The sequence below is a fragment of the Geotrypetes seraphini genome, chromosome 2 (assembly GCF_902459505.1).
Source record: "Geotrypetes seraphini chromosome 2, aGeoSer1.1, whole genome shotgun sequence".
Taxonomy (NCBI): domain Eukaryota; kingdom Metazoa; phylum Chordata; class Amphibia; order Gymnophiona; family Dermophiidae; genus Geotrypetes; species Geotrypetes seraphini.
The window spans coordinates 354,902,194-354,922,176 of NC_047085.1; the positions used below are offsets into that span (position 1 = coordinate 354,902,194).

General features: G+C 42.5%; 1 protein-coding gene across 1 annotated transcript in view; it reads right to left on the reverse strand.

Moving 5' to 3' along the window:
* LOC117353909 (beta-galactosidase-like) overlaps positions 1-19,983 on the reverse strand; it is a 164,131-nt gene that overhangs the window by 70,751 nt on the left and 73,397 nt on the right. Inside the window, 2 exon segments of the mRNA XM_033930432.1 lie at positions 10,852-10,892; positions 12,508-12,629. Of these exon segments, the coding sequence (XP_033786323.1) occupies positions 10,852-10,892; positions 12,508-12,629 (163 nt within the window).

Consider the following 19,983-nt stretch of genomic DNA (forward strand, 5'->3'; position numbering starts at 1 on the left):
AAGATACAAATAGGCGGGTTTAAGATTGTCTGGAAGGATTGGATTAAAGCAGGTATAAGATCCTTAACGGAAGTAATTGATAATGGTAAGCTGCTTGATTTTTCACAATTGCAACATAAATATGGTCTGAATAAAAAACAAAGTTATAAGTGGTTGCAATTGAAGCAGGCTATTCAGGTGGGGTTCCCTGAATGGAAATCTTTAAATGATCATTACAGCTTAGAATTCTTATGTTTCCAGGCAGATTTTCTGGGACACCAGGCCGCAAAGTGGTATAAAATGATATCTAATTATTTGAATAAGAAACCAAAAAATGGATTAAGAGATATTTGGAGCATTGAGATTAAGCATCAAATTAATGCATCTCAATGGCCACGTATTTGGTCTTGGAGAATTAAAGGTACGATGTCGGCATCTATTAGGCAAACATGGTTCTTTTTGTTGCATAGAGCATTCTGGACCCCTACTAGATTACAAAAATTAGATTGCTCTAAGTCTAATAGATGCTGGCATTGTAAAATTGAAATTGGAACTTTAGACCATCTTTTATTTTATTGTCCATGTATTCAGGCATTTTGGATATCAATATGGGATCAAGTTAATATATTGATGGAAAATCATGTAGCATTATCCTACGACACAGTGATTTTTGGAATGTGTATGAGGGCCAAAAGTCAAATATCTGCAGCAAACAACAAATTATTGATGATTCTTACTGGAGTGGGAATTCAACAAATAACGACTAATTGGAAAGACTGTTCTAGATTGAATTGTAGTTTTTGGTGGAACTCAGTTTGTCATTTATATAAGATGGAAAGATTTCTTGCCGTACAGAGGGGATATTTTAAAAGGTTTAAGGAGGTGTGGAGGCCATTAATTGAATATTGTAATGATTAAGGGTTATTCTTTTTCCTTAGGGGATAATTTGTAAAAATGGGGGGGAGGGAGAGTCTAAATATGTATATGTTTGGATAAAATATTTTGTTGATAGGGGAGGGGATGGGAGGTGGGTGGAGGGAATTAAAACATGTGTAATAATATTGCTTAAGAATGTCAAGTGAGTGATGTGAATTACTTGTAATAATATTGTACACTTGTTGAAAGAAATAAAAAGGAATAAAGATGAAAAAAAAAAAAAAAAAAAGAAAAATGGATAAAAAAAATGGTGTTACAATTAGTACTATTATGGGGGTGGGGTCTGGGGCAGAGATTGGGTGGAGATGGGCATGACTTAGCCCAGTGTTCTTCAACTGCCAGTCTGCGGACTAGTGCCGGTCCACAAAATAATTATTTTATTTCCGCCGGTCCATAGGTGTCAAAAGGTTGAAGAACACTGCTGTAGAGTACTCTTATGGGGCAAAACACATAGGGATTTTTATTTATTTATTTTTGCAAAACTGTTTATTAAAGCAGACAAAATACAAAGAAACCAGCAGATACAACATTTTCTAACATACGCAAATACAAACAGCAAACAGCTAAAACATGTGAAGACAAGTAGAGTCCAGGCTTGGATTCTTATAACCCAGACTCGGCCAATCCTACCACCCACCCCCATCCCTTCCTCAAGCAACTGGCAAAATAGGTACCACTGAATTCTGTAACCGGTTGACCACTTGACTTTTGATCAAAGGGGATAAGGTGTCTAAATAAGATGCCAAAACAGCGAAGAAAATCTTGCTCCGAGGTCGAGAGAACCGAGCCAACATAGATTCCCACACCATTAAAAGATGGAACTTATTACGCCAATAACACTTCACGATGCAATTCTTCCCCACAACATAGCCCTTGCGGAGAAGCAGATTATCACCTGCCGAGAGCCCTCCCAAATGACCCTGAGCCAGGAAAAGAATCCCCTCAACCCGTGAGGGGAGAGTATAGCACACCAGGGTCTGTAAATAGCATCAGACCTCCCGCCAAAAGCCAGCAATAGCTGCATAAGGCCAAAGGCCATGTGCTAAGGTGTTATCAACCTGGCAGCATTTGAGATAAGTAGGGGTAAGGGCACACCCAAAGTGAAAATACTGTTTTTGAGAAATATAACCTCTATGAATCATTCGAAACTGGCATTCCTGGAGCTCAGTGCTCTGCACCACTTAGGGGATCTGTTGCACCAGAGGAGACAAGGACACCACCTGAGGGCAACAGCCCAGGTCCCGAGTCCAAATGGATATGAGCTGATGATAGTCCCGCCTCAACTGCAAAACCACCAGCTGGCGATGATACTGGGACAGCGAGAGCCAGTCCCAGTGAACATCAAAAAAGTCCTGCATGGTAGTAAGAAAAGCCGGAAGCAAAGACTCCCTAGGTAAGGTAGTAACAGTGGGAGAGCTGTTAGTAAGCAAAATGATCAGAAGCACTCAGGGACCAGGATACTTGAAGAGCCAGGAAAGGAGAAAGGGCACCGTCCACCGTAAGAAAATGCCCCACAGAACAGAGGCCCTTCCGAGTCCATCGTTTAAAGACAACATTGTCCCGGCCAAGGCTGAATGCCACAATGCCTACCAGCAGCAACAGAACTGAACTAGAAGACAAGTATCCCCAAAACCTCGTGAGACACCGCCAAGCCCAACGAAGTGGCTCAACCAAACAGCTACGGGCGCCGGGACCCAACTGCTGCTTCCCATCCCAATATAAAAAAGATAGGGCAGAGCCCATGGAAAGAAATAATCCGCCTCCAAGGCTACATCAGTATACTGAGAACCAATAAAGAGCCAGTGCCACAGGTGCCGAAGCAGACAAGCTAAATTATAGAGGTGAACCAAGGGAAGCCCCAGGCCACCCATACGCCAGGAGCCCTGGAGAAAAGCATTATTCAGATTACCCTTCTAACACCCCCCCCCTCCACCCAACAGAAAGAGAGAACCAACCGCTGGAGATCCTTTTTCAAGAGGAACAGGGGAAGTGTTTGCAACATATATAACCACTTAGGTAAAACAATGATCTGAAAGAGATGAATCTGACCAATCAGGGCAAGAGGAATATTCATCCAACGACGCAGAAGCACTTTGGTGTTCATTCAATAAGCGATCAACATTCAAAAGATACATCCATAGACAGCTGAATTAGGGATTTTTATTTTTTTTATATCTCCATCTGTTGGTTTGACCAGGTTCTAGACTAGTCTGGTGAGGATGCAAAGAAAAGGTACAGTTCTATAAAGTTGATTCTTCCATTTACATTCCAATTAGGTGCATAATTAACCAGAATCCTAGCATATACATGCATATACGTATGCGTGTGTATATGCCAAAATTCCTCCTAAGCACTATTCTGTAAATGCACACGTTATATTATGCAGCACATTTTTACAGTCAAGCATACATATAGATTGGGACTCGCATGTCTAACTCAGAATACTAATCATTTAAGCTCACATCACTAGCTCTATGGCTGGCATATGTGTTCATGCCTAATTGCACATGTATATACACTGCAGCCATGTATACCCTGCATTAATTGCAATACAACATAGATTGTATATTACTCCTACTGAAAAGCACCAATTTTGTACATAATTTATGTAACCAACACTTGTGTTTACCCAACACATCTTGCAAAAAAAATAAAAAATAAAAGTGCAGCAGTGTATAATGGTACCCAATTATGCTAGTATTTTATACAGGAAAAGTATGGGCCTACTCTCCTTTAGGGGAAAGGTGCCTAATATAGGCAAAGTTATAGAATCATCCCCTAAGTCCCTTAATCTCTCCTCATATTTCAAACATACATAATGACCATTTCTTTAAGAACTTAAGAATAGCCTTACTGGGTCAAACTAAAAGTCCATCAAGCCCAGTAGCCCATTCAGGTCACTAATACTTGGCCAAAACCCAAAGAGTAGCAACATTCCATGCTACTGATCCAGGGCAAGCAGAGGCTCCCCCCATGTCTTAATAACAGACTATGGACTTTTCCTCCAGGAATTTGTCCAAACCCTTCTTAAAACCAGCTATGTTATCCACTTTTACCACAACCGCTGACAACGCGTTCCAGAGCTTAACTATTCTCTGAGTGAAAAAATATTTCCTCCTATTGGTTTTAAAAGTATTTCCTGGCAATTTCATCGAGTGTAATTTTGATACACAACGGCTTCATAGCACTAGAGCACTTTATCCTCACTCTTCACAATAGCGATACCAAATTGAGTTTTAAGTTTGTTTTTATTGTTGACTGTTCGTTTTAATTGCTAACTGATTGTTTGTTTTGTTTTTTATGCTTCTTTTACTTCCCATTTTTAGATTCTTTTAAGCTTTTCTAAGATCTGCTGCTGCAAAGCGCCAACACCACTAGCAGGTGACTTCCAGTACATGACATTTAAATTGGCCTCCTGCTCCTTGATACGCTCTTTTGTGCGCCACCTTAGTGCACCTCTAACAGATTACCATCTATCAAGTCAAACTTCTTTTTATTAATTTTAATCCTCCTTCGGTTATTCTCAATTCAAAACTCTATGGAAGGCCCAACCAATCGGATCACAGCAATCTGGGGCAACAGACCAGCGAAAGAGGGTGAGTTTTTATCTTTTTGACCTTCAACATATATTGAAATTCCTTTAACTACTTCAAACACAACCCATTTAAGAAACACAAATTTAGGCTTAATTAATGTAAGATCAATTAAAAGTAAATTCCATATAATTAAAGATACAATACAGCAACATAACCTAGATATTCTTTGTATAACTGAAACCTGGCTCACTACTGGAGATGAAGTCTCTCCTTTGCTTGCCCCCTAGGATTTTCATATATTTATAATCATCGGATAGGTAAGAAGGGAGGTGACCTAGCTGTGCTTTTTAAACGCTCTTTATTACTTAAAGTAGACCATTCTCCCACTGGAGCTCTTATTGAATTCCTACATTTCACCGACTGACTCTACCGACTGACTTTATGCTTTTATATATCCCCCCCCCCCCAATGAGACAGGAAACGTTCGACTCTTTACAAGCATTATTATTTGATTTTAATTCTCTATCATCCAATACAGTATTACTTGGTGATTTTAATATTCATCTGGATAACAGGTAATCCTTTTGCAGTGGAATTTTTAGAATTAGCTTCAAATTTAAATCTCACCACTTTGGTTAAAGACTCTACTCACTCTGCTGAGCACACACTAGATATGATCCTCATTCCTACTTCTCAAAAAGATGCTTTTTCAAAACCTATCGTAACTTCTGTCCCATGGTCAGACCATTTTCTAATTACTATGAACTACTGTCTTAAATCTGTCAAAAATTCTTCTTTCCCATAAACGATCACTTACCGAGACTACAATAAAATTGAATCTCCATTGATTACTGCATCTTTAACATAAAAATCAAAGAATTTAGTCTTTTGTCAATAAATGAACAAATTACATCTTGGCACAATGTGACAGAACAGTTGATAGAAAAGCTGGCCCCGATATGTAGGAAAACTATCAGTCAAAAGAAAATCAGAAACCCCTGGTTCACAGATAAACTTTCACTCATCAAAAAACAACTCAGTTCTTTAGAACGGAAATGGAGGAACTAAAGGAGGAAATAGTGGAACTACTGCAGCAAATTTACAATTTATCCCTAAAAACAGGTGTGATCCCAGAGGAATGGAAGATAGCCAATGTTACGGCCATCTTTAAAAAGGGATCAAGAGGTGACCCGGGAAACTACAGACCGGTGAATCTGACCTCTGTTCCAGGGAAAATGGCGGAAGCACTGATAAAAGAAAACATCGATGAACATCTTGAAAGAAACGAACTTCTGTTAACCAGCCAACATGGTTTTTGCAAGAGGAGATCGTGCCTAACAAACTTATTGCACTTTTTCGAAGGAATCAACAAACAGATGGACAGAGGAGACCCCATAGACATCATATATCTAGATTTCCAAAAAGCCTTTGACAAGGTACCCCATGAACGCCTACTTCGGAAACTGAAGAACCATGGGGTGGAAGGAGACGTACATAGATGGATCAGAAACTGGTTGGCAGGCAGGAAACAGAGGGTAGGAGTAAAGGGCCACTACTCGGACTAGAGGAGGGTCATGAGCGGTGTCCCGCAGGGCTCAGTGCTCAGGCCGCTGCTATTTAATATATTCATAAATGATCTATAAACTGGGACGAAGTGTGAGATAATAAAATTTGCGGACGACACCAAACTATTTAGTGGAGCTCGGACTAAAGAGGACTGCGAACAATTGCAAAGGGACTTGAACAAACTAGGGGAATGGGCGACGAGATGGCAGATGAAGTTCAACGTTGAGAAATGTAAAGTACTACATGTGGGAAGCAGAAACCCGAGGTATAGCTATACGATGGGAGGGAGGTTATTGAATGAGAGTACCCAAGAAAGGGACTTGGGGGTAATGGTGGACATGACAATGAAGCCGACGGCACAGTGCGCAGCGGCCGCTAAGAGAGCGAATAGAATGCTAGGTATAATCAAGAAGGGTATTACTACCAGAATGAAAGAAGTTATCCTCCCGTTGTATTGGGCGATGGTGCGTCCGCATCTGGAGTACTGCGTCCAATATTGGTCGCCGTACCTTAAGAAGGACATGGCGTTACTCGAGAGGGTTCAGAGGAGAGCGACACGTCTGATAAAGGGGATGGAAAACTGGGTCTCTTTTCCCTAGAGAAGAGGCGACTTAGAGGGGATATGATAGAGACTTACAAGATCATGAAGGGCATAGATAGAGTAGAGAGGGACAGATTCTTCAAACTTTCAAATAATAAAAGAACAAGAGGGCATTCGGAAAAGTTGAAAGGGGACAGATTCAGAACGAATGCTAGGAAGTTCTTCTTTACCCAACGTGTGGTGGACACCTGGAATACGCTTCCAGAGGACGTAATAGGGCAGAGTACGGTACTTGGATTCAAGAAAAGATTGGACAATTTCCTGCTGAAAAAGGGAATAGAGGGATATAGATAGAGGATTACTGCACAGGTCCTAGACCTAATGGACCGCCGCGTGAGTGGACTGCTGGGCACAATGGACCTCAGATCTGACCCAGCGGAGGCATTGCTTATGTTCTTATGTTCTTAAATCGAGAGAAAATTTAGATATATATAAATAACAAATGCAGTACTATAAAAATAAAATAAATTTAGCAAAAAAACATACTACTCTAACAAAATAGCCAGTGCTAAAAACTCATCTGTCCTCTTTGCAATATTAAAAAAATCTCACAGCCCCAAAAAGTATTGAAGATTCATCGTTAGAAATCAAACCTAGTGCCCAAAAGCTCGCTGATTACTTTGTCAATAAAATAAAATAAATTAGAGAATTCATCAACCCAAAAACTAACTCTAACATAGACGAAGAACAAATACAAATGATACCTATCTCTAAATGTGCCAATTTTAATATTCCAACTCCAGAAGATCTTAAAATACTTTTGCAAAGCATCAATATTAAGGGCACAGACATTAATTCAATTTCTCCATCTTTTCTAAAATGTTATTTTTCTTTTTTTGGTCCTTTTATTCAGAGAATGATAGAAACTAGTCTAACAACAGGATTCATACTGAAAGAATGGAAAGAAGCAATCATCCGACCAATTATTAAAAAACCCCAAAGAATCAATAGCAACCGAATCAAATTACCGACCCATAGCTAATCTTCCCTTTCTTGCCAAATTAATAGAAAAAGTTGCTTTTAATCATATAACCAACTTTATAGAAAAAACTCACACACTACATCCCAATCAGACAGGCTTTAGATCAAACCATTCAACCGAACATTCTATGATAGGACTCACAGCTAATATACAGTATCACTTAGATCACCATAAATCCGTCCTTCTGGTTTCACTTGATTTATCTGCAGTATTTGATACCATAGACCAGGGGTACCCACACTTTTTGGGCTTGCGAGCTACTTTTAAAATAACCAAGTCAAAATGATCTACCAACAATAAAATTTTTAAAAACCCACAAAGCACACCGTACGCAGAGAAAATGTTAATTATCATTCCTATTCCGGGGTTTTTTCAAAGAGGTCAAGGCAGATGACTCTATGCACTGTCACCTCAGTAACAACCATACAAAAATAAACAAATATACCCCCCTCCCTTTTTACTAAATCACAACAGCAGTTTTTAGCGCAGGGAGCTGCACTGAATGCCCAGCGCTGCTCTCGATGCTCATAGGCTCCCTGCGCTAAAAACCGCTATTGCGGTTTAGTAAAAGGGGGCCATAGTGCAAAATATAGACAGCAGATGTAAATTCAGACACATTTTGATCACTAAATTTAAAATAAAATCATTTTCCTACCTTTGTTGTCTGGTGATTTCATGAGTCTCTGGTTGCACTTTCTTCTTCTGACTGCATCCAATCTTTCTTCCCTGCTTTCAGCCTGAATGCTTCCTCTCCTCCAGACCTCATTCCCTCCCCCAACTTTTTCTTCTGCTCTCCCTGCCCTTTCTTTTTCCCTGCCTCCCTTTCTTTTCTTTTTTTTTCTCTCTTCATGCCCCCTTTCTTTTTTTCTGTTTTCCTTCTGTCTCCCTGCTTGCCCCCCTTCTTTCTTTTTTCATGCCCTCCCCCAAGCCACTGCCGTCACCATCGGGGAACAGGCCCCAAAGCCGCCGCTGCCCCAAGCTCTCCCTGCATCGGGCCGACCAGCATTCCTCTCCCCGACTTCAATTCTACCGTCGGAGAAGAAGTTCTGGCCCAGCCAGGCAGCGATTGGCTGGCCTGAACTTCCTCAACGACAGCAGAATTGACATCGGGGAGAAGAAGGCTGATTGGCCCGGTAGATCGCCAAGGCAAAGTGAGTCTACCACGGAGCCCAGGATGGGCTCTGCGATCGACTCACTTTGCCTTGGCGATCGACCTATTGGGCACCCCTGCCACAGACCATCATTTACTCACCAAAAGACTATCTTCAGTTGGCATTTCCAACCAAGTATTAAATTGGTTCAAATCATACTTTCAAGATCGGTCAGCTAAAGTTATCTTTAATAATTCATCATCGAACAACTTCACCAATTCCTACGGGATTCCACAAGGTTCAATTCTTTCCCCACTTTTATTTAATATTTTTTATCACCTCTCTTAACCCTCAGTCAGTCTATTGGATTCTCTTTTTTTGCATATGCAGATGACATCCAACTCCCGTACCCTTTAAATTCAGCAGATCCCAATGAGATAACAACTATAAATAACAAGTTAAAACAAATAAGCCAATGGCTTAAGGATAATATGTTGGCCTTGAACACAACAAAATCTTCTGTAATGTTTTTCCCATGGAAAAATTATCTTAAATTTTCATCACAGATACATCCCTCTACAAATAGTAACTACAACAAAAATATTGGGAGTAACATTAGATCAGGAACTTTCTTATCATGACCAGATTAGTTCAGTGGTTAAAAATTGTTTTTATAAGTTACATCTCATCAGATCCTTATCAAAAGTTTTAAAACCTGAAGCTCTTAATATCCTAATACGCTCATTAATCATCTCTAGGCTTGATTATTGCAACACTTTATACCATGGCATAACCCAAAAAGAAATAAGAAGACTACAGATAATACAAAACACAGCAATAAAAATTATTATTAATTCAAAAAAATATGATCACGTTACACCACTTCTACAAGCCGCACATTTGGTTACCAATCACACATAGAATAACTTTTAAAATTATACTGTTACCTTTTAAAATTCAACAATCACATGCTCTGATATTTCTGGATCGCCTCTTGATACCGTATTCTCCATTTAGGTCACTTAGATCAACAAAACAACATTTACTGACTATTCCTTCTTTAAAAGTAATAGGGACCAGGAGATCTACCATTTTCTCGGTTATAGCACCCCAGCTTTGGAACAATTTACCATTATACTTACGCAATGAACCTTCTTTAGAAAAATTAAAGCATTCCTTAAAAAGTTTCCTGTATAAGGACGCATTTGAAATATAGACAGCATAACTTACCAATAACTAAACCTTTTAGACCTTAATCAGACCTACGAGTAGGTCACAAATTTAACCTCTTTTTTTCTGATTATTTTTGCCTTTATAGCTCTTTTTTTATATGTGTTCCCACCATATGTGTTCCTCCCTAAATGTTTCTTTTCTTTCTTTGAAGATTGTAGTTCATCCCCCCTGCCTTCTGTACCAGTTATATATTAGAACGTATATAATTTGCATTCAATTGTATAAAAACATTTTGTTTTGTCCCCCTTTTAAAAAAAAAATAAAAAGTTATACGCATTGAAGTATATGATATTGCGTAGATAACAAACCTTAATAAAACTTGAATCCACTTGTACCTGTTCTACTCCATTCAGGATTTTGTAGACTTCAATCTTATCTCCCCTCAGCCTTTTCTTTTCCAAGCTGAAGAGCCCTAACCTTTTTAGTCTTTCCTCATACGAGAGGAGTTCCATCCCCTTTATCATCTTGGTCATTCTTCTTTGAATCTTTTCTAGTGCTGCTATATCTTTCTCGAGATAAGGAGACCAGAACTGAACGCAATACTCCAGATGAGGTCGCACCATGGAGCGATACGGAGGCATTATAATATTTTCAGTCTTGTTAACCATCCCTTTTTTAATAATTCCTAGCATCTTGTTTGCTTTTTTGGCCGCCGATGCACATTGTATTGTCTACAATGACTCCCAGATCCCTTTCTTGGGCGCTAACCCCCAAGGTGGACCCTAGCATCTGGCAGTATCCTTACCCTTGGTAAAGTATCATAGTGACACGGTTTTAACCTACTCTTGCTGTTTGCTTGCTTGTTTTCTTTAACACTCAAGCTATATTACAGATATTATGGTAATATTCCCCAGAGGCCTTCTCTAGACAACCACCCACACCAAAAAAGGAAAAAAAGGGAGAGACTCATTTCTGAAAACATCTTACCATTCCAAAAGCCAAAAGTGGTGCCACCTATGAACATGTAGCTAAAAGAAAAAGAAAAAAAATGTCTGTTAACTAAGAGAAATACTTGGTGGCCGACTGGCAACCCTATTACAATAAAGCTTGCCAATTGCAACGCTTGCAAGATAAGTTGGGAGGAATGATAACTCATATCCTCACTCATCTTAAGCAAGTGTTAGTGTAGCCATTAGAACTAAGTACCATATATGCTCAAATATAAACCCATATGAACATAAATCGAGGTAACCTTTTCCCCACCTCCTATAAAAAGGGTAAAAAAGATCAACTCAAATATAAAACAAACTCATGGCAGTCTCGCGAGGTTACTGTGGGAACTTGCATCAGCCATTTTGAGTAGTGAAATTGCATGGGGCAGCAGCAGCTTAGGAGGATTGTTCTTGCCTTGGCTCACAACTGGACCAGCAGGGCTTAAGGTAGGCCTGGGGAGAGACCTGCAATGGATCCATGTCTGTTTTATCATTCCCTCTTTGAGAAATTCCCTTACCTTTATTTGTCATGTTTGTCTGTTTTAATTAGGTTGTAAGCCCTATTGAGCAGGGATTGTATTACATGTTGAACATGCAGTGCTATAGAAATGATAAAAGTAGTAGTAGTACAAAGACTCAAATATAAACAGAGACCCCCATTTTTGGCCCATATTTTTGGCCCAAAGATCTAGGTTTACACTTCTCCCTCCGCATTCGCTGTAACAGGGGATTAACAAACCCGCAAATACAGAAAAACCACGAATAACTTTTTCATGTTATTCGCTGCTTTCTATTAAAAACCATCGTGAATATGGTGAAACCGCGAATAACATGGTGGGAGACCTGGCCTGTTCCTGAAGGAGAGGCAAAACACGGTGAAGAAAGTGCTGGGAATCAGTGACTTTCTCTTTACACGCTTGGAATCAGAGCTTTCTCTATGCAAGCTGACGTAATTGGGGGGGGGGGGGGGGGGGAGGAGCCAGCAAGCTAAAATCCGTGAATAATTGAAACCGCGATTGCTGAAACTGCGAATCCGGAGGGAGAAGTGTATATTTGAGTATATTCAGTATGTGATACACGCACAGAGCATACAATTACCGCAGACAGTGAAGGAGTGTGTGTATTAATAAAACTTTTGAAGCAGGTGTGAAGGTGCCTTTGTAAAAGGAAAAGGCTTAAAATTATAGAATAACCTAACGTGACCATGTATCTTTTTCATCAAAAGGGGACATCTATTAATTGTCAGTCCCGCCCCCAAATCCCGCCCTAGCCCCACCCCAATAAGACTAGTAGTAACTGGAGTGCCCAAACTTTCCTGCTATTGAACTGCCAAATAATTGGCAAGGAAAGCAATATTACCAAATTGAGACATAAGCACCCTCCTAACACAACAATGCATAAAATTTAATGGTTCTGGAACAAATTCATGCACAGAATAGTGTACACAGATGACATTTCAACAAATTTGGGGACCACTATGGAACAATATGCTCCTTGGCTATTTAATTATTAAAAGGAGGAAGGGAGTGCAGGGCAAAAGAATAATGAAGATGAATATTTGTTCAATATGAACATTCTCTTGGGGGTGGAGGGTTATGTGAAGAATACAGACTTGGCCATATTTGGAACAGTTTTTTGCAAGTATACTTACAAGTTAACATTTGCTCCAAGCACTAGGATTTCATTGAGAGTTTTAACTACTGCTTGGGTAGGAACAACAAAATGCTTCTGCCCCCAGTGATCCATCCAGCCAGGGTAAAACTCAGAGTTAATCTAGCAGTAAAGCAAATAAACCTGCATGAATTATGATCAAATGATTTTTATTGAGCCAAAATGAAACAGGTACAGAAGATACAACCAATTAAACAGGGCTCAGAATTAACAATAGTAAGCATGGGATCCCCCCTCCCAAAAAAAAACCTTTCTCCCCATCCCTTCCAGAGTCCATGAGTTCCCGAAGTCTCTCGAGACTATGACGGGAGCTCAAGGCAGCCATTTCCTATTGGCGATCTACACAGGGCAGGAGCGTGGGAAGATCGCTCCTGCCTCGAAAGCCTGCTAGACCACCAGGTAAGGCCGGGAGGGAGGCAGGAACGTGATAAAATATGGTTCCCTCCCAAAAAAAAAAATAACACCTGGCCTTGGCCACACATGCAGAACACAAATAACCCCTATGCAAATATAGGACCACAAACTAAAAGTACTAATATTCTCTATAATAAAACCCTAAGCGCACATGCGCACTTACAAAAGCGTGATCCCTGACAGCATGATTTGTGACTCCGTGGCCGTGTTCGATTTGCTGCTTGTGGCGCTTGCGGCACGTGCGGCAGTGAGAACAACGGCAGGAGGGTGTCCTTCAAGATGCTGCGAGGTGTCCGGCTGCTATTGCTGCACAGGGAAGTGGAGGGGGAGAGGGAAAAGGGGCTGCAATCTTGGTTTGCTCAGGGGACCAGAGAGAGATAGGCAGGGGGCCAGGGAGAGAGACAGACACAAAAAAGTGGAGAGGGGAGAGGGAAAAGGGGCCTGCTTTGGGGGGAAAGGGGTGTGCTGGGGGCAGGGCAGCAATCTTGGTTTGTTTGGGGGGCCAGAGAGAGATAGGCAGGGGGAGAGATAGACAGACAGACAGAAAGAAAGGACAGACAGACAAGAGGCCAGGGAGAGGACACAGACAGAAAGAAAGACAGACAGACAAGAGGCCAGGGAGAGACACAGACAGAAAGACAGACAGACAGAGGCCAGGGAGAGACACAGACAGAAAGAATTACAGACAGACAGGGGGCCAGAGAGACAGACAGAAAGAATTACAGACAGACAGGGGGCCAGAGAGACAGACAGAAAGATAGACAGACAAGACAGGGCCAAAGAGAGAGAGACAAAGAAAAAAAGACAGATAGACAGCGGCCAAGGAGAGAGAGAGAAAGAAAGAAAGACAGCGGCTAAGGAGACAGAAAGAAATACAGACAGACACATCTATTCTACCTGTTAATGTAACGGGCTTAAAGACTAGTATACAAATAAAATCCTAAGATGCAAGACTTTGCATGCAGTACAACCCTCAGAGAAATAGAAACAAATGCATTTCTTCCTGAACAGTGCAAAATATAGACAGCAGAGGTAATTTCTCAGAACCTACACATTTTAATCACTAAATTGAAAATAAAATAAATTTCCCCTATCTTTGTTTTCTGGTGATTTTATTTTTCTAACCATTTTTTCCTAGTCTTCAGCCAGACGTCCTTCTCTCTGTGCTCTTAACTGTGTATCCAGGGCCTGCTTATTCATTTGCTGTTTTTCTCTCCTTCACTTTCTACTATACATCCATCTTTAGCATTAACTTTTAATATTCAACCTTCTTCCATTTTTCTTCTTTCTTCTCAAAATCCATCTACTTTTCACATCTCCCCTTCCTATCTATCCATGTGTACCATCTCCTCCCTCTTTCTTCTCCCCTATTGCCATCTATCTATAAGAAGCATTTCTTCTTATCTCTTCCCTGCCACACCCAATGCTATGCACCATTGCATCCCTCTCTCACCCTCTACCGTCTTTCCCCTTCCCCCCATCCTAAGGTCTAGCATAGGGGTGGGCAACTCCAGTCCTCGAGGGCCGGAATCAAGTCGGGTTTTCAGGATTTCCCCAATGAATATGCATTGAAAGCAGTGCATGCAAATAGATCTCATGCATATTCATTGGGGCAATCCTGAAAACCCGACTGGATTCCGGCCCTCGAGGACCGGAGTTGCCCATCCCTGGTATAGCATCTTTCTCCTCTCCTTTCCATGGTCTGTCATATCTCTCTCTCCTCTTCCATGGTCTGGCATCTCTCTCTCCTCCCCTCCTTCTTCCTTTTATCCAACATCTGTCTCTTTCTCTCCTCTCTGCAGTCTGGCATATCTCTCTCCCCTTCTTCCCTTCCATGGTCTAGCACAGGGATCTCAAAGTCCCTCCTTGAGGGCCGCAATCCAGTCAGGTTTTCAGGATTTCCTCAATGAATATGCATTGAAAGCAGTGCATGCACATAGATCTCATGCATATTCATTGGGGAAATCCTGAAAACCTGACTGGATTGCAGCCCTCAAGGAGGGACTTTGAGACCCCTGGTCTAGCATATCTCGCTCCTTCCCATTCCAGGGGTCTGACATCTCTCTATTCCTCCTTCCATCACTCTTTTCCAGAATCTTGACATCTCTCCCTTCTTTGAGTTATCTCTCCTCCCTCCCAGTGTAACATTTCTCCCTCCCACTATCATGTCCAAGTCTCCCTCTTTCTTCCTTTCTCCCATGTATACCATTTCTCTTTCCCTCCCACTCCACACACCTATGTTTAACAATTCTCTTTTTCTCGTCCCTCATCCACCGGGGCAGCCGTCGCTGCCTTGCCTCACACCTCCGGGACTGCCTGCCTTGCCCCAAGCGGATTTTCCAGCCGCCGCATCGACTCCGATCCCCTCTTCAGCTCCCGACTGCCTTTCTTACTGCTGGGCCGGGCGTGTGAGCTTGCTCCGCCCCCCCCCAGCCCCTGCCGGGAGAACTTAAACTTCGGCAGCTGAACGGCGGAGAAGCCATCTTGCAGCCGTCGCTGCTTGCCTCATACCTACCGGGGCTGCCTTCCTCGCCCCAAGCGGATTTTCCAGCCGCCACACTGACTCCAAACCCCCTCTTCAGCTCCCGACTGCCTTTCTTACTGCTGGGCCTGGCGTGTGAGCTTGCTCCGCCCCCACAGCCCCTGCCAGGAGAACTTAAACTTCGGCAGCTGAACGGTGCGCGGCCGTTCGGCGCACAAAGTTGCCTCCCATCCAATCTTTCAGAACGATTCCTTCAAGACTCCTCAGCGGACGAGGGAGCCTCTTGCAAACGACAAACTTCAAATACTTCATCTCTGATCAGGATATCCCACCAGCAACCCGTACCGACTCAACAGCCAAGTATCTGCATGACTCTATCCTCTTGCATGTCTTATCAACTGCATGCCTGCAAGCTACCCTGGACACATCCTCAGTCTCATTTAATCAACTTAGCACTCACCAGTATTATCCTCTACCAAGCCAACTCAAGCTCCTGAATACCTGATTATTCTATCTCCTGGCTATTCCATTACCCAGCCAGTCCCATCTTCCTCCAGTTCTCTCTCTCCAGTCCTTGCAAAACCAGCCTCCCTCAGCTCCCTAAATTTCCTTTCACTCACCACCACGCCCTTCTCTCTCACCAGTTCAGTAAGGACCAACATGTCCAACCTCACAGGAAAACTTCTAACCCTCCTCCTTCTCTACCTACTTAGCACAAGGAACTGGATCACCAAAGCCCTAGCATTCGAACTCATCCCTACCTACCTCATTTGGAACAGAATCACCAAACCAGGCAAACCACTTCTACCCTCCCGTACCCTCCATGATTACAAGGAATCAGGCCCCTTCCCAATCTCAGTGGTCAATGCTTCCCAACACTTCCCTAGACCACCACACAAAAGAAACCGACTCCTAAAAAAACTACCAATAACAGAGCCCATAACTCCCCCGGAACACCACACAATTTCTGGTGCCTATCTGAACATTCGCTCGGCCAGAAACAAAGCCCAACTGATCAAATACTGGCTAGAAGAAACCCACCTCAATATTCTTCTCCTAATCGAAACATGGCTAATTTCCGATCAGGACACCATTATTGGAGATCTACTTCCTATAAACTACAAAATCATTCCGCTATCAAGACACTCCAGGAGAGGAGGCGACATAGCTATAATCCTCCGAGATCACTTCCAATTCCAAACTTTAGACTCCAAAATGACCAATGATCTGGAAATCCTCTCCTGCAAAATATCCAAAGCAGACTGTAAAGATAATCTGACCATCACAGTATCCTACACCCCCCCTAACAAATGGATCCAAGCTAAAGAAGATCTCTACGAATTCCTCCTCACAAATTCCACCGCCGGCACCCACACCCTTCTTGCCGGCGATGTAAATCTACACCTGGAGCAGGCAGAGAATTCCAACATTTCCGATCTTCTCTCCTTCCTAACATCCCTAGGATTCTCTAAACCACCCCCAACCAAAACACACGCTAAAGAACATCACTTAGACCTGATCTCATTCCTTCCCAATACCCCCGCCTCCCCCAACATAAGCTTTAAAGACGAAACCTGGACCACCACCCCCTGGTCAGACCATCTCCGATGCAACTTTAAATTACACTGATTCAAAAAACAAATCCAAAGGCAACCAAGAACTACCCACAAAGAAAAAACAATATGGACTAGAGGTCAACTAAACCCTGAAGAATTCTGGTCACACTACAACCCAACATCTATCACAGACCCAGACCCTAACTTCATCCCAGGTTGGAATAACTTTAGCATCCAGGTTCTAAACGACTTGGCTCCACTGAAACCCCGCAAGAAAAAACACCGCATATCTGCCAACTGGTTTGTTGCTGATCTTCTAGCTCTGAAACGAGAAGTGCGCAAACTAGAAAGAATTTGGTGCAAATCCGGCACAGACACTGACAGATACTCCTAGCGCATAAAAGTCATTGAATACAAAAGAATGATCAAAGAGAAACGCTCCAAATATTACTCCCAATCAATCAACACCCCATCCCTGAACAGCAATAAACTCTTCAGACTAGTCAACTCCTTATTTGACATCAACTCGCATAAAAGCTCCCCCATAGATCTTCCACCCTCTCCGACAAACCTAGCCGACTACTTCACCAAAAAAATTCATAACTTAAAAACCTCTCTTGCAACAACAAGCACCAGCCCATCAATCCATCTACCTATCCCAGACAATGAAGGTTCAACCGCCGACATGACCTGGAATCACTTCGAAAACCCAGATTGGAACCTATTTCTCGAGCTATACTCTAAATATTCCAAATTCAACTGCCTACTAGACAATTGCCCACCTTCTTCAAAGCTGAGCTCTTCAACTGGGTCACTCTCTGCCTGTCCACCGGCTACTTCCCACTGGAACTCGGTCACATCCTCATATCTCCAATTATCAAAACCCCCAAAGAACCACTCTCTACAGCCGCCAACTACAGACCCATTGCCAACATACCCTTCTTCCTCAAAATTATGGAAGGCCTAGTCAACCATGACCTCATGTCATACCTTGAGAACTTTAACATTCTTCATGACTCCCAGTCTGGTTTCCGCACAAACTACAGCACGGAAACCTTCCTAGCATCACTAACTGACCACCTCCTCCAACTATTCTCCCAGGGAAACAGCGCACTGCTACTCCAGTTTGACCTCAGCAGTGCCTTCGACCTTGTAGACCATGACATCCTGCTTAGTTGCCTAGACTCTATAGGCATTTCGGGACAGGTACTAACTTGGCTCACAGGCTTCCTAAAAAACTGCACCTACCAAGTCCACAATGAGGGAACCTTCTCCCATACTTGGTGCAACCCCTGTGGAGTTCCTCAAGGCTCCCCCCTATCCTATTCAATATCTACATGGCATCACTGGGACACATGTTATCAGACCAATAGCTGAAATCCTATATTTATGCAGATGACATTACAATCGTCATCCCCATCTCCTCATTGTCACAAGAAACAGAACACATCTCATCAGTACTCACCATGGTCGAACACTGGACCACTCGGTTCAAACTAAAACTAAATCCAGAAAAAAACAAATTCTTCCTTGCAAGCCCCAATCGCACATTAACAACCACCACCCTGCAACTTAAAGGTCTAACTTACCCTATCAATTCCACCATCAAAATTCTTGGAGTCATCCTGGACCGCTGCCTGACCTTTGAAGACCATACCAATGCCCAGGTCAAAAAATGTTTTTACACCCTCTGGAAACTCTGTACCATCAAACATTACTTCAACTTCCCCTCCTTCAGACTGCTGGTTCAATCCCTAATCTTAAGCACCCTTGATTACTGCAACAACATATATTTGGGCTCCTACAAGAAAACCATTAAACGTCTGAGACTCATTCAAAACACCGCCGTCCGCCTCATCTATGGCCTCAAAAAGTCAGATCATATTAGCCCTTACTACAGAAAACTTCACTGGTTACCAATAGAAGCGAGAGTCATTTTCAAATTCGCCTGCCTCTGCTTCAAAACCTTAACCGGCTCATCCCCGATATACCTGTCACACCACTTTGCGTTCCCAGGTACCAATCGCACACGCAAAGCCTATCTGTTTACCTACCCATCCCCAAAGGGATGCACCTACAAAAGATTCCTTAACAAAACTTTCTCATTCCAAGCTGGCAGATGGACTGACTGCCTGACTACCCTCATCTCATCTGCTCCATCCTACTCATCCTTCAGGAAATCTCTCAAATCTTACCTCTTTGATAAATTTCTTTAGTGCATTGTATATTCTCCGACATTGTATCCTCGCTGTATATGTACAATCCCTTGCATTGTAAACTGCTCTCAACTGCACTGTACTTTCTCATGCATTGTATCTTCGCTGTATATGTACAGTCTCTTACACTGTAAACTGCCCACAACTGCATTGTACATTCTCTTGCATTGTATCATTGCTGTACATTCTCTTGCATTGTATCTTCGCTGTATATGTACAGTCTCTTGCATTGTAAACCGCTCTGAACTGTTTGTGGTATTGCGGTATACAAAAATAAAGTTATTATTATTATTCTTTCCCTCACTTCTCACCCCACCCATGCATCTCTCTTGCCCTCCCTTCCTAACCTCCAGCCCGTGCAGCTTCTATCCTCCCATGCCTTCCCAAACCCCTCCCAGTCCATACAATATCTGTCGTTCTTGCTTCTCTCCTCCCCCCACCCCCGTCGCCCATGCAGCATCTGTCCTTCCCTCATTCCCAACCCCAGTCCCCCCTTTCTCAGCTGGAACCTGTGGTACAACCTCCCCTCAGTTCCAATGCCCCATCTACCATCTTCCTGCCGCTATAATTTAAAATCTTCGGGCAGCTTGCAGCGCAACAAAATGAGCCTCCCGCCATCGGCCTGCCCTGGAAGTGTTCTTTCTGCAGCTCTTCCTCTTCCCGTATAGGCTGGATACTGCAAAAAAGGAACATTTCCGGGGTAGGCCAACAGCAGGAAGCTCGTTTTGTTGCACTGCAGGCTGCCCAAAGATTTTAAATCACAGCGGCGGGGAGGTGGTTGGTGGGTG